Source organism: Thrips palmi, unplaced genomic scaffold (genome assembly GCF_012932325.1).
Source record: "Thrips palmi isolate BJ-2018 unplaced genomic scaffold, TpBJ-2018v1 HiC_scaffold_18, whole genome shotgun sequence".
Lineage (NCBI taxonomy): Eukaryota > Metazoa > Arthropoda > Insecta > Thysanoptera > Thripidae > Thrips > Thrips palmi.
The window spans coordinates 20,103,352-20,115,563 of NW_023144627.1; the positions used below are offsets into that span (position 1 = coordinate 20,103,352).

Below are 12,212 nucleotides of genomic sequence, written 5' to 3' on the forward strand. Positions count from 1 at the left end.
TAGCCGGACTCCGGGCACTCCGGGGCAGCCTGGGGGCAGCGCAGCGACGCCGGCCACTGCGTGCGCCTAGAGCCCTGCACTGCCGGGGCCGGGGGGGCATCGGGGTGGCGGCGGCAGCGGTGACGGCGAAGGCCACCTTGAGGGCGGCCGCCGCCGGCCGCGATGTAGACCGATCCCGAGAGTCGTTCTCGTCGCTGGGTCCCTCTCGCACCCGCACGGAACGCGCCGTGAGTGCGAGTGAGAGGGACAGCGGCGGCGGGCAGGCGGAGGGGCGGCGGCGCCGGCCACACCGAGGCCCCCGACAACCCCTCCCCCTCGGCGGTCTCGCGGAGCCCGCAGTGTGCACGTTTACCTCACCTCTCCAGTCCGGCCCGGCCCGGCCACTTGAGTCCAGACGTTGGCGCGGCACGCCTTGCGAGCCACCCCAGCCAGCACCCCCAGCACACACAAAGCCCCGCAAAGCCCCCTCCCCCTCCATTCCTCCACCACCGCGCGCGCCCCTCCACCACCACCGACTACCCCTCACTATTTTTAACGTTGCAGTCGTATAAACTGAATAGCACTGCATTCCTAATGATTTTAATTTGGTGTGGAACTTGGTAGAACGAGGTCGATGTAAAAATAAAACGTCTGGAAAATGGGAAATAGAAAAATGGACGGAGCGACAGACGGACAGGAAGCGCAGGCAGCCAGCGCACAGTGGGCCAGAAGACCGGTGGAGGCGGCCAAAACTCTAGACGCGTTTTGAGCTCCAGAGTCGCTAAATGGGACTCGAACCGACCGTGTGACCCCACCAATGGATTCCTCGTTCGGAGAGCAATCCATTGGTGGGGTCACGCGTTCGGTTCGAGTCCCATTTAGCGACTCTGGAGCTCGACGCGTCTAGAGTTTTGGCCGCCTCCACCGGTCTTCTGGCCCACTGTGCAGCGAGGCGGGCAAACATCGGCGTGGGCGTCCGTCCGTCCAAGTCGCTCTGTCTCTCTCGCACTGCTGGGCGCCTCGACTCCAGCCGGCTAGCGCTCTCTCACTCCCTCCGCCTCGCGTCCCTGGGCCGCTCCCATGAGTGCGAGGGCGACAGAGCGACAAGGTTCGGAATCGGCTCGCCGTTATAGAGGGGTTACAGGTGGAAAATCAAGTCTCGGCGCCCTTCGTCGAGGTCCGTCGAGCCTGGCATTGATTGGCCGGGGAGCCCCCCTCCCTCTCTCTCTCGACTTTCGACTTCACTTTCAGCGAGAGCGATTCCTTTGGCTGCCCCTCCCCCGCAACTAACGCTCGCAGCGAGAGCGATTACAGACCTTCGATTTGTCACAACGAAAACAAAACGAATCAGCTAGTCCACTGCCGCACCCAACACGTGATTTTTTTAAATTTTTAACACAATAAAATAAATTATGGTCACGATCAAAGGCGCCGAACACGAATATGCTACAGGGGTTGATTACACCGCGAGGGGTGCGGGGGAGGGGGGGGGAGTTCGCTTACACTCGACGTCGCGTTCAGACACCCCACGACGTCACCTCGCCCAAGTTATGACACGAGTCAGGCGAGCGCGGAGACATTGCAGTGTTACACGTCCAAAAGGAGGACCGCGACTTGGCGGCGTTTCGTCGCTCAGTCTCTCTCGCACCTCTGCGGGACGGCCAACGAGTGCGAGAGAGACAGAGCGACGCGGGCTTGCCTACACTGCAGGTCCGCGTCGATGACAAAAGGCCGGGTGAACCCATCGTCACCACTAAGGGGTTGTGAGAGACAACCGGTCTTACCTTCAGGCCCTGCTGGTCGTCGGCCAGGTGCCTCCCCATGCCGGCATGGACGGCTACTCGCCCTGGCGTCCGGGTCGTCCTGGTGCTGCCGAGGCCAAGGCTCTGGACGGACGTCGCCGACGACGCCCCGTCCCCGTCAGCGAGCACACCCCGCCGCCATGGGGCTGTGGACGTCACGGCGGCCTCGATGGCGTCCTGCACACCCGCGCGCACTGTCTCGCGCTCCACGGCCTGGGGCGGCCTCGACGGCGTCCTCGGAGTCCCGGTGACGTCGCGGCGCGGGCGGGAGCACGGACAGTGGCGGGGACTGGCTGGCGCGCTGACGCCTCCACTTCCTGGGCGGCAAGCCGCTTTGCAGTGCAGTGCCTAGGCCGCCTTGGCAGTGCAGCGCCGAGCGGCGATAGCGAGAGACTATAGACCCATTCCGGTTCCGGGCGGGAGGCGCGCCAGCGCCAGCCCTGCGATTCCGGGGGGTCGTCTTGTCGCTCTGTCTCTCTCGCACCCCCAGGAGGCGCCCCGGCGTGCGACAGAGACGGAGCGAAAGCGATCCTCCGGCAGCGCTCGGCGGGGGGCCGTTCCTCCGGGCCTCCGGGAGCGAGAGCATACGACACGAGGCAAACCAACAAACCCCCTCGCCACGCGGCGCGCCGGGCACGCCCCCGCGGCCCCCTGAGGGGTAGGCTGGGCTGCATCGTAAGCCCTCCCCCCCCTCGCGCACCCCGTGCCTCGTGCCCCATCGGCGGCAGGCGCGGGGCGCGCGCGGAGCGACGCAGTTCGCCTCACCTCCACTTTCCGTCTGTCTGTCTGTCTGTCTGTCCGTCTGTTTTCCATCGCCAGTCGCCAGCTTTCCATCCAGCGGTACGATGATACACGATGACGCGGCTTTCAGTCATCTCGAGAGGGAATGTGCGATTCCGACAAGACACAGGATGGAATGAAGAAGAAAGACGCCAATTTCAGTTAGTTCTAACTTTTATTTTGTTTTATTTCGTTTTTGCAATAACGCACATTGTTTAAGCAATGCCCTCAAATTATTTTTAACAATTGCAAACTAATAAGATTGGCAATGCTTAAACTCAACAATCTTCTTCGAACATTCCCACGAACAAACCAACCTTCAACTAATTGACTGCTTAAATCCAATAGAATTACTTTAGTTATACAAGTATTATGGAATCTTATGAAAATTTGGGTAACATCAGAGTCTAAAATTTGGATGCCAAAATCATGTCAATAATAACCACAAAACCGGTCATTGGAGCCAACCTTTAGATTTTAATCAAACACTCAAAAGAATCAGGGTAGTTTAGTATGATCTACAGAAATTTCAAAGGAAGAGTAGGTGAACTATACTGAGTTTCCCACAGATCAATTTAAACCACCCTGTACATAAGTTTATCAAAATAGGCATAAAAAAGGGTAATTTGAAAAAAGGTAATTTCAGTCTGTGATACAGGTAAAATCAGAGTATTTTGGATTCGAATACATACAGTGGATAGGTTTGACTAAGTAGATACAGTCTTTACAAATAATACCTAGAAATGCCTAATTTTGAAGACTGCACTTTCAGGGCATGAAATAGACAATGGCATGGGTTAAATTTGACCACAATTTCATGATAGTTTCACAAAATTGATTAATACAATGTATACTAAAAATGGAGCACAGAAGCGTTAGAGATAAAACACTTTGTTCAAACCAAAAAAATATTGTGGCATAGCACTTAACATTATCACTGGTGATCATGCTCCAGGAAAATTCCAAATAATATCAAATTAAACCTTTCAATATCAACATATAAAATTTTCATTTATCAGTATGATCAACATACCAAATGCGCAACATATCAGTGTGTGAGACAATTGATACATCATTAATTTAATCAGGGATGAAAAGGACACAAAAGGTAAGCAGTGCATAATGTGCACAGGTAGGTTAAGCAAACTTAAAAGAAGCTTATGCACGCATCCTCTACATGAATAGGGGAAATGGTCATTCTTACTAGTTTGTTTAGGAGCTGTTGCATGTTTTTGTCATCCCTGATAAATGATTACTGGACATTATTCATATGTAGAAGTAAACTGGAGTTTCACTTTCACATTTAGAAGGTCAGTAAACCAGAATTATGCAAAGACCCCCTAAGGAAGCATTAACTCATTTTTCCACCAGCTCATAATAACAGTCAGTCAGTCCAGAGGACTACACCATATAAACTATGTAAGTTTCAACCAGGGCAAACATAGATGATAACACAGGCCACATTAAAACTGAAGCTTTGAAAAGTGCCTATCATAACTCTCACACTATGCCTATTGCAGCCAGTGCTTCTGGTAGTAGATTTTCTAATTTATCTCTAGACTCCTTGATGTATGAGGGTGAATATTGACGAACCTTAACTGGTATACACCACAATAATTATTGCAAAGATTTCTAATGCCAGCTTTGCGGTTAAGGCAGCAAGCATTACACATGCTAAAAGAGTTAGCCTAAACCTAAATAAATGAATACTATATTACCACAAAATGTGTGATGTCTTTGGCAGTTATTTGCAATGGTAACCACACAACCTTAAATGTAAATAAAACTGTAGACACATCCTGCATTTAAGTCAGGAATTAAAAAAAGAAACAATAATAGAACAATAACATTAAGTATTAAGATGTACATTTCGGTCTGGGGGGAAAAAATTAACACAGCTTCTTACAGGGGAATTTCACAACTTGATTGGGGAAAAAGTTTCCAAACAACAAACCAGATTAGGATGATTTTGATAAAAGTAACAGTCACAATATGATTACAATGATAAAAAAAATTTGCGAGGTTGGCCACTTTTTTACCCCAAAATAAAAATTATTATCTTGGAAAACATGATATCCCATTTGCAGTATGGCATCATCACATGTCTAATGGCGGAAATAAAGGCTGGCCCACCAGAGAACGCCTAAGACACTGTTACTAAAAATGTCCTCAGCGAGCTCGTCTGCAGTAGGCTAACCTACACAAGCCCTCTGGAGGACCACCCAGAATATAGTGAAAGACAGAATGACAACATAAGGGGAATTTCCACATATCACACAAATTTCAAGCACCTCCACAGTGGACAGTGTTCCTCAGAAAGAGAGAAACTTATCTTGAAAAAGATAAATTAAAAATTTGTCAAAAAAACCAAAACAAAACAGCAGGAGATAATTTGACAGATATAACAACATCAAATGAGTAAAACAAATATAAAACATCTCGCTGTGAATAAAGCTTTCTAAAACACTGACAACTCTAGCCGAATATTACACAGTAATGTGTAAGCCCACATACCAGTAACTAGTTTCTGAAAACATGCAGCATTAACACTAATTGCACTCAACAAGTCATTTACTAACTTCCCTTCACAAAGGTAATACTAATATCGAAAGGTTAAAGAAACTAGTAATTTAAGATTGTTATAAAACTGTACAAAAGAAGTACTACTTTGCTAAAAAGGGAAAATTCACAAAGGAGTAACAAAGATACTGGTAAAGATTGGAGTAAAAAGTTTAGTAAACAAAAGTGTTTTTGAAACCATATCAATTAATTTTGAAGTTAGTAAAAAAAACGGCAGTTCAACTCAGTCTTACATGTTCCCATAGCATTTCTAAAAGAAATGCTATATTGTTCACTGGAAATTGACAAAGTTGCTGTAAATGCAGCAAATAAATTTTAAACATCAGTAACTGTGCTATTCTGTGGTTAGGATGTAGCAACAGAGAGTAATGGCATTCACAAGTTTGGCCACTGTGGAGACTTGTTGAGTGGTGAAAAATGATATGAATTAATCACAAAACATGCACGTAATAACTACATGGACTAAATGAATTCAAATGAAACTAATGGCCATCGTCCGGACACTAGGCATAATACTAAGCTGAATCACCAGCAGTCCCAAGTTACCATCACTCGGGAGTTTGTTTTCTCTCAAAACATTTTATCATACATGAGTGTTGAACAAAATCTATCCTACAATATCACATACTAAACACATATTGCTGTGCTTTATAGACACACTCAACAGAAAAGAGTACATTTTTTCAAGAATGGGCACCAAGCACCAACTAGAAAGAATTGTTTTTCTTTCCAGTTTAAGAATAAGTGACAGCGTCATAACATGATTAATTTAATTGTACTTTTATAATCAATCAGACTATTACTTCAAAAATTTTATAGAAAGCAATAGCAAAAAAAAAAATTGTTTGTTTGGCAATTGTGCTTGAAGCCTTATAAATTTATCTAAATTTTGAAACAATTTGTTAACAATTTGACTTTGCAAAAACAGCAAAGAGTGCAAGTAAGTCTTCCTATAAGAAAAGACCATAAGCAATTAGGGGTACTTATTTCTAAGCATACACCAGATTGGTTAAGCATGCAAATGATATTGAACCACAGCCTTAAAAAAAAGCAGGCAATCTAAAACTGATTTATTAAAACTAAACTAAAACCTGAGTAGCATCTCTATGATGGTCCAGAGATATTTATACAACATAAAACGTGATCCATGAACAGACTACACAGGAAAAGTGAATGGTGTGTTTCTAAGATCTAACATGAACTCAAATGAAGAATGGTACCAGACATACGAGACAACAGCATACTCTTTCTGCTTGTAAAGAACTCATCAGAATTAAAGGCCTAACATAGAACAAACTAAATGCATGACAGCATGGTGATATGTTAGAACAAACACACTTGAATTAAGTTCAAACTAAAGCATTTACAAATGAGATCTCCCTTCATTACTGAACATGATTTGGAGCAAGCAAAGACTACATTAATGAGAGGCAATGCCAGCCAAGACTCAATCATTCTTTGGGACTCACATAACAGTTGGATACATTATGAACAATAATACCAATCACATCATTACTTGTCCACTCCATATTTATGATATTCTCAAAGCACTCAATGAAATAATTTCTATATTAAAGGAGGAAAAGTTCATGGCCTTTCGAAAGGCTTTGAAAGATAAATAAAACAGCAATACTGACTAGTCCACAATTACGTTTGTATCTTTAACTTTTAGTGTTTGAGCCATCCGGAGATGGTAGTTCAGCGTGAGACGCTAATTCCAACACTCGCACCCACCTGAAGCAAAAGGGAAAGTTAGAATGTTTAAAAGCATTGACAATTAAAACATGTAAGGGTGTCAAACTTGCCTCTCTGTATCTTCTCTCGAATTTGTTAGGAAGTAATATGTTTTCTTTTTATGGAACATTTTAAATGTCTTTTCTTTGCCAGGTTCTGGTTCACCTTTGTTGTCTAACACCTGCGCATGAATTAAGATTTAAATTAAATTCAGTCAATCAGAACGAGCTGAAGGTTGAAAGGAGTCTTATTTACCAATGAAACAGTGAAACCAGGTACAGGCGTGGCTGTCATAGCTTGCCTGTCTGTGTGAGATCTGAATGAGTACAGCACAAAGTCTGAGTGCAGGGCAAACCACCGAGGCACCCAGGACTTGGAAGTCTTGAGTTGCATGTATCCACTCAGCACACATGGGGCCTTGGCTGCAACCTGGAAGCAAACGTTAGAGTTTAAATTAATTGCCTTTGGAGGTTCTCAATGCAATTGTTCAAAGATAACGACACTTGCCTCCAAAACACCCTTCCCCCGAGAAAATCCTGCTGCAGAACTTGAGGAAATTTCAGGACTATTAGGAGCGGATCTCTGTGTTAATACCTTGTGACAAGTTTGACAAACTCTACACATTTTGTTATCTTCAAATTGCAGTGGTAATTTATGACCAGAACACTTTCCACAAACAACCTGCAAACAGGTTCCAGATGGTTATTACGTGAAGAAATAAACATTTTATGAAAATGTAATGTAGCATGGTTATTTTGAATGATCAAGTAGTATTAAAGATTGTACTAACCAGTCCACAGGCATGGCAATGGTGCTTTCGTCGCATTACACCAAAACTACTGGCGCAGTCTTTGCAGCGACTGACTGTGTCCATTTGCACCAAAGTTGGAGCTCTTTTGCCCAAGTCAGAGTCTAAGGACCCATACTTTGAGCTCTCCGCACCTTGACCTGCCACACAACCATTGCCATTGCTCGACTCCGGGCTTATCCTAAGTGAGGACTTTCTTTTGTAAAGCTCTTGCACTGCAGTGCAGAGGGCATCAAGCCACGCCAGTTTTTCATCTGATGTCCTGAAAAACGAAGGTAGAAGGGTTAAGGAAAGAAATACTCACAGCAAAAGAGCTGTCATTACAAAATTATGGCACAAAATTTCAAAACAAGATAAACAACAGAATCCACTTACTGGGTGTAAAGTTCAACCTTTTTACTGTAGGCTTGGACATAAAAGGTATTTTCAGTTTCCATGTTGTCTCCCTCTAAAACCTGAAGACTTTCAACATCAAATTTCACTCGAAGGCGATAAGTGGGACCAGAGATGACTCGATTGGAAATGAGACGAGGTGAGCAAAGTAGTAAGACATCACTGAACTGCAACATGAGAAAGCAAAATTAGAAACCTGTTACATAATACTAATCAAGATAATTTACAACAATAACCTAAGACCAAATAACTTAACTTACCAAAAAAAGGTATCGTTCTTGGTGATCCCCACTACGAGCAGATATTTTATGCACTTTTCCTTCTCGCAGGAGCTCACGTGTTGGGCTTACTAGGTCAACCGCGCCTGATATATTCTCTTGAATCTCCAAAAGTTGTTGGAACTGAGATATTTTCTTCATGGCTTCATTTGCATGGTTTGCTGCAGATGAAACAAGATGAAGAGCCCCTGCAAGAAATGATAACAGAAAATGATATGACGTGATGTCTTTACAGGAAATTTCAAGTCAGCATTTAATCTTATACCCACTTTCTGTGTCGGTCCTGTCATTTGAATCATCAGAGAGTTTTTTCAGGTAGTCTTTCAGTAAAAGCTCATACCGAGGTATTCTTTGAATGGGACTTAGCATGTGATGAGTGAGGGTGAGATTTCCACATTCTGGCATTTGCTGCAACAAAAAGTAAAAAATTTAGCATAACTAAAATCAAATTTACAGTGGGAAATGAAGAAGTGATTTATAGGGATGAAAATGCATCTCAAGAAACTTACATGGATTTCATGCATGATAGCAGCAAAGCGAGAGTTCTTCATTTGCATCATATTTATTAGACTCATAGCACTATCAAAATTTTTCACATATTCAGTGTAAAGCTTCAGGAACGGTGCAAAAATTTTCATAATGTCACCTAGAAAGAAAGAGGTTTCATTATGTTCGAAGTTTTAAAGTGTAAGGTACAGTATTTTGTAATAAGTATAACAATAGCCTTCCTTCCTTACCTATGCGTGGATCAAGATCCCAAGATTTCATTCGCTCCTCAAGCTGTGGTAGAAGAAATTCATTGTGTAATTTGTAGATGGACTTGATGTTAGAAAACATATGTGGTACAGTTTCCTGGGGGAACATGGGATGAGCTCTGTTTTCATGATCAACACGGAAATGAAAAACCTAGAGGACACAAAAATCAGAACATTCAAAACACATACATTTGATGTTAATAGGAGATTTCAAACAAAAAAAACTATATCTATAGTGTGTACCTGGTCAATAAGGTTAAGCACACTAACGTAACTACGCTCTGTCATGAGGAGCTCATTGGCTAATCGGAAAAGTCTGTCCTTCCGCTGTTCTGGTGTTTGGTCAGGAGTTTTCTGTGCATCTACCTCGCTGCCACTGGCACTGATTTCACTTGGTGCAATACTTTCACCACATGGCTCTGCTAAAAATGGAGTTGAGGTAAAAAAAAATTTTAACATATGGAAATGAACAGAGTTTTGAACAATGAAATAGTGTATCTAAGAACCAAACCTTCAATGGCTTTTCTTGCCACAGGACTTTGAATGGCAGACACTGCAGATTCTTCATCTTCGCTTTCTGATTCTGATTCATAAGCTTCATAACAGTTGTTAATTTGGTCAGAACTGAATCTGTTGAGACATAAATAGAAATATAATAGCAATTCAAAGTACTTGGAGAAGTTGGTACAACGGACAACACATACCTGTAGGAATTAATATGGGTACGGTAGAAAGTACTACGAGAAAGTTCTATTTTCTCAGATTCGCCCCATGATGGTGAAATGTTTGGGGAATGGGTTGGAGATCCCATGAGAATGTGACTGAAGCGAGGCCGAGGGAACCGTCCAAAACTTGGGAACCGGGGAAAAGAATTGCCACTCAAAGGCAACCCTGGTGTCACCTCAGGAAATGCCTCAGAGATTGGGTCTTCATGAATGCTGAGACTACTGACAGGATGTTGTGTGGTGTTGAAGTCCTTTAACACAAAATAATATTTTTAGAATTTAAAAGCTTTAACAGAGGTTTGAAATAAAAAGCAAACAAAGCTAGTGGTGCAGATCACAACACAACAGCTAAGTAAGACAACAACAAGATGTGATATTACAGCCAAGGTATGTACACTCACCCTAGATATGTCTAAAAAGTGAGAAAAGCGCTGTGAGAATCTGTGCTCATGATCACGCACAAACTTATCAAACATATCTGAGCCAGAGGAATGCTTAGCAAACCTCTCTCTTGCTTCGGCAAAAAATCGCCGTGCTTCCTCATTTGAGTCAATGGAGCCAAATCCAAGCCAGTCAGATGGGTCATGTTTCAATGAGTGTATTCTCTCTTGCTCCATACTAGGCGATATTGTGCAGGTTGGCAGAACACATCATTTCTTAGAACCTGTTAGAACATCACAGGACTTTAAAGAAGAGCCCATGGAAAGAGAAGCTATAAGCGATTATGTGAAATGAGTTTTGTCTTGCAAATTTAGTTCAGATCAAACACAGGAAATAAGATCATAAGAAATTAAAAATTCATGTAACTAAAAAGCATAGAAACGGGCCAAAACTTTCAGGGTACTGTCAGAATGACAAATCCAATGAAAAATAGAGTCCATATGACAGCTCATTCAAATCAAAATATTTGTTATTGCAAAGACAAAAAAAACATCTTTGTATTCTGCTCGCCAGATATGTCAGTTGGAATGCTCACCGTGCCTTAAAAACACCAAAACGAAACAATCCAAACATGACAAAAGCAAATTTAGGTAATGTACACAAATCAATTATAACAACAAAAGGCTAGCACAAATACAAACAGGAAGTAACTAGTGATGTTTTAGTCCTTCGGGATGAAGGTTAAGTTTCCACTCTAAGTGCATTACATTAAAGCACTCTTTCCGTGTGAATGGAAACGATTTCAAAGCTAGCACATTGTCATACAAGTTTTAAACAATGAATCACACGCGTAATTGGTGAGTGAAAGCCTCGTCAGTCAAAACAAGAAGCTGCACAATCAAAACTTACACAGCCATCTTATCCGCCATGACACATACTGTCACCCCCACCCCTCTCTTGCTCTTCCCTCCCCCGCCTCCCCCTCCCCGAATCCCGAAAACCGAAAACAGCCGAAGCCGAACTCGCGCTCCGAGCGCTGTCAAACGGCGAGACCTCAAAGCTCACTGAAAGGTCAACATAACCTAACCTTGACAGAACAGAACACTGAAAGAAAGCAGAAACCTTTCCTCTTGTAAGCGTGGAATTTGATTGTTTTGATCATGGCATCCAAAGGTGCGACCCGTGACATTATTCCTGCCCTTCAGAAATTTAGAACTTTCCTTCTGGGAGGAGTAAGTACTTTCATCTTATTATTATGCGTAGGTTGTTTCTAAAGAAGGTTATCATACCTCTGTTTTTCTCTAGTTTTCCATATTGCATGTAATATCCCCCCTTTCAAATTTTATTTTTTCGAATCTTGAATTCAATTGACTCTATATTACCAGTGCCACCTTAGGCTGAGACCATCCTCTTTCAAACTTAGTGACTGAACGACAATGCCTGTGTTTCAGCGAACTGGCCCCAACTACCTACGGTTTGAGGGTAGGATCGCTAAACGGTCCCAGCCCCAGCCCAATCTACCTGATGGACCCCATGCCAAACTGTCAGCTAACTACTATTACGATCGAGATGCAAGGCGAATCCTGAACCCTCCTCTTCTGATTGCCAGCGATCAGAAGCTTATCTCACCCCCTGCGTAAGTTACCCTCAATGAACTGTTTTCGATTAAAATCCAGTAATGTGATAGTATTTGATTTTCTGAGAAAAAAGCTAATGTTGCCTGAGTATTTTGCACTGGACTGTCTGCCCATATTTGTCTGTGTGATCTTCATTGGGTTTGTGTTTTCAGGTCGGAGCAGCCTCGCAAGTACCGCACACCAGGCAAAACATATGCTTGGGATGCTCCTTTTTAATCAATGACAGCTGTACATAAGTGTAGAAAATGTGATCTACTGTAAATTTACCCGCAATGTATAATTAAAATTATTGATAAGCTTTCATGTTATGTTATTTGAATCTTGAAATTTGCAAGGCAGGGAAGAGGTACTAAGAAAAAA

At 43.3% G+C, this 12,212-nt stretch overlaps 2 protein-coding genes across 6 annotated transcripts; one reads left to right on the forward strand and one right to left on the reverse strand.

The window, feature by feature from the left end:
* Positions 1-2,717: 2,717 nt before the first annotated feature.
* Positions 2,718-11,173, reverse strand: LOC117644793 (FYVE, RhoGEF and PH domain-containing protein 4-like). Of its 5 annotated transcripts, XM_034384418.1 has the most exons (16): positions 10,917-11,118; positions 10,811-10,815; positions 10,236-10,498; positions 9,814-10,085; positions 9,621-9,739; positions 9,353-9,531; positions 9,092-9,260; positions 8,864-9,000; positions 8,624-8,762; positions 8,337-8,542; positions 8,059-8,243; positions 7,666-7,945; positions 7,383-7,556; positions 7,131-7,304; positions 6,947-7,056; positions 2,718-6,875 (listed from the first exon to the last, which is right to left on the reverse strand). In XM_034384418.1, the coding sequence occupies exons 3-16, from the start codon at positions 10,449-10,451 to the stop codon at positions 6,803-6,805; spliced, it is 2,433 nt and encodes an 810-aa protein (XP_034240309.1). In that variant the 5' UTR covers positions 10,452-10,498; positions 10,811-10,815; positions 10,917-11,118; the 3' UTR covers positions 2,718-6,802. The 5 variants fall into 5 exon arrangements, with proteins under 5 accessions (XP_034240309.1, XP_034240310.1, XP_034240306.1 ...); XM_034384419.1 differs by lacking the exons at positions 10,811-10,815; positions 10,917-11,118 and adding an exon at positions 11,125-11,173 and having other exon boundaries at positions 9,353-9,528; XM_034384415.1 differs by lacking the exons at positions 10,811-10,815; positions 10,917-11,118 and adding an exon at positions 11,125-11,173.
* Positions 11,174-11,245: 72 nt separating this feature from the next.
* On the forward strand, positions 11,246-12,155 carry LOC117645079 (NADH dehydrogenase [ubiquinone] 1 alpha subcomplex subunit 7-like). Its single transcript, XM_034384988.1, has 3 exons — positions 11,246-11,447; positions 11,667-11,851; positions 12,005-12,155. Exons 1-3 carry the CDS (start codon positions 11,376-11,378, stop codon positions 12,066-12,068), a joined length of 321 nt encoding a protein of 106 aa, XP_034240879.1. The 5' UTR covers positions 11,246-11,375; the 3' UTR covers positions 12,069-12,155.
* Positions 12,156-12,212: the final 57 nt, after the last annotated feature.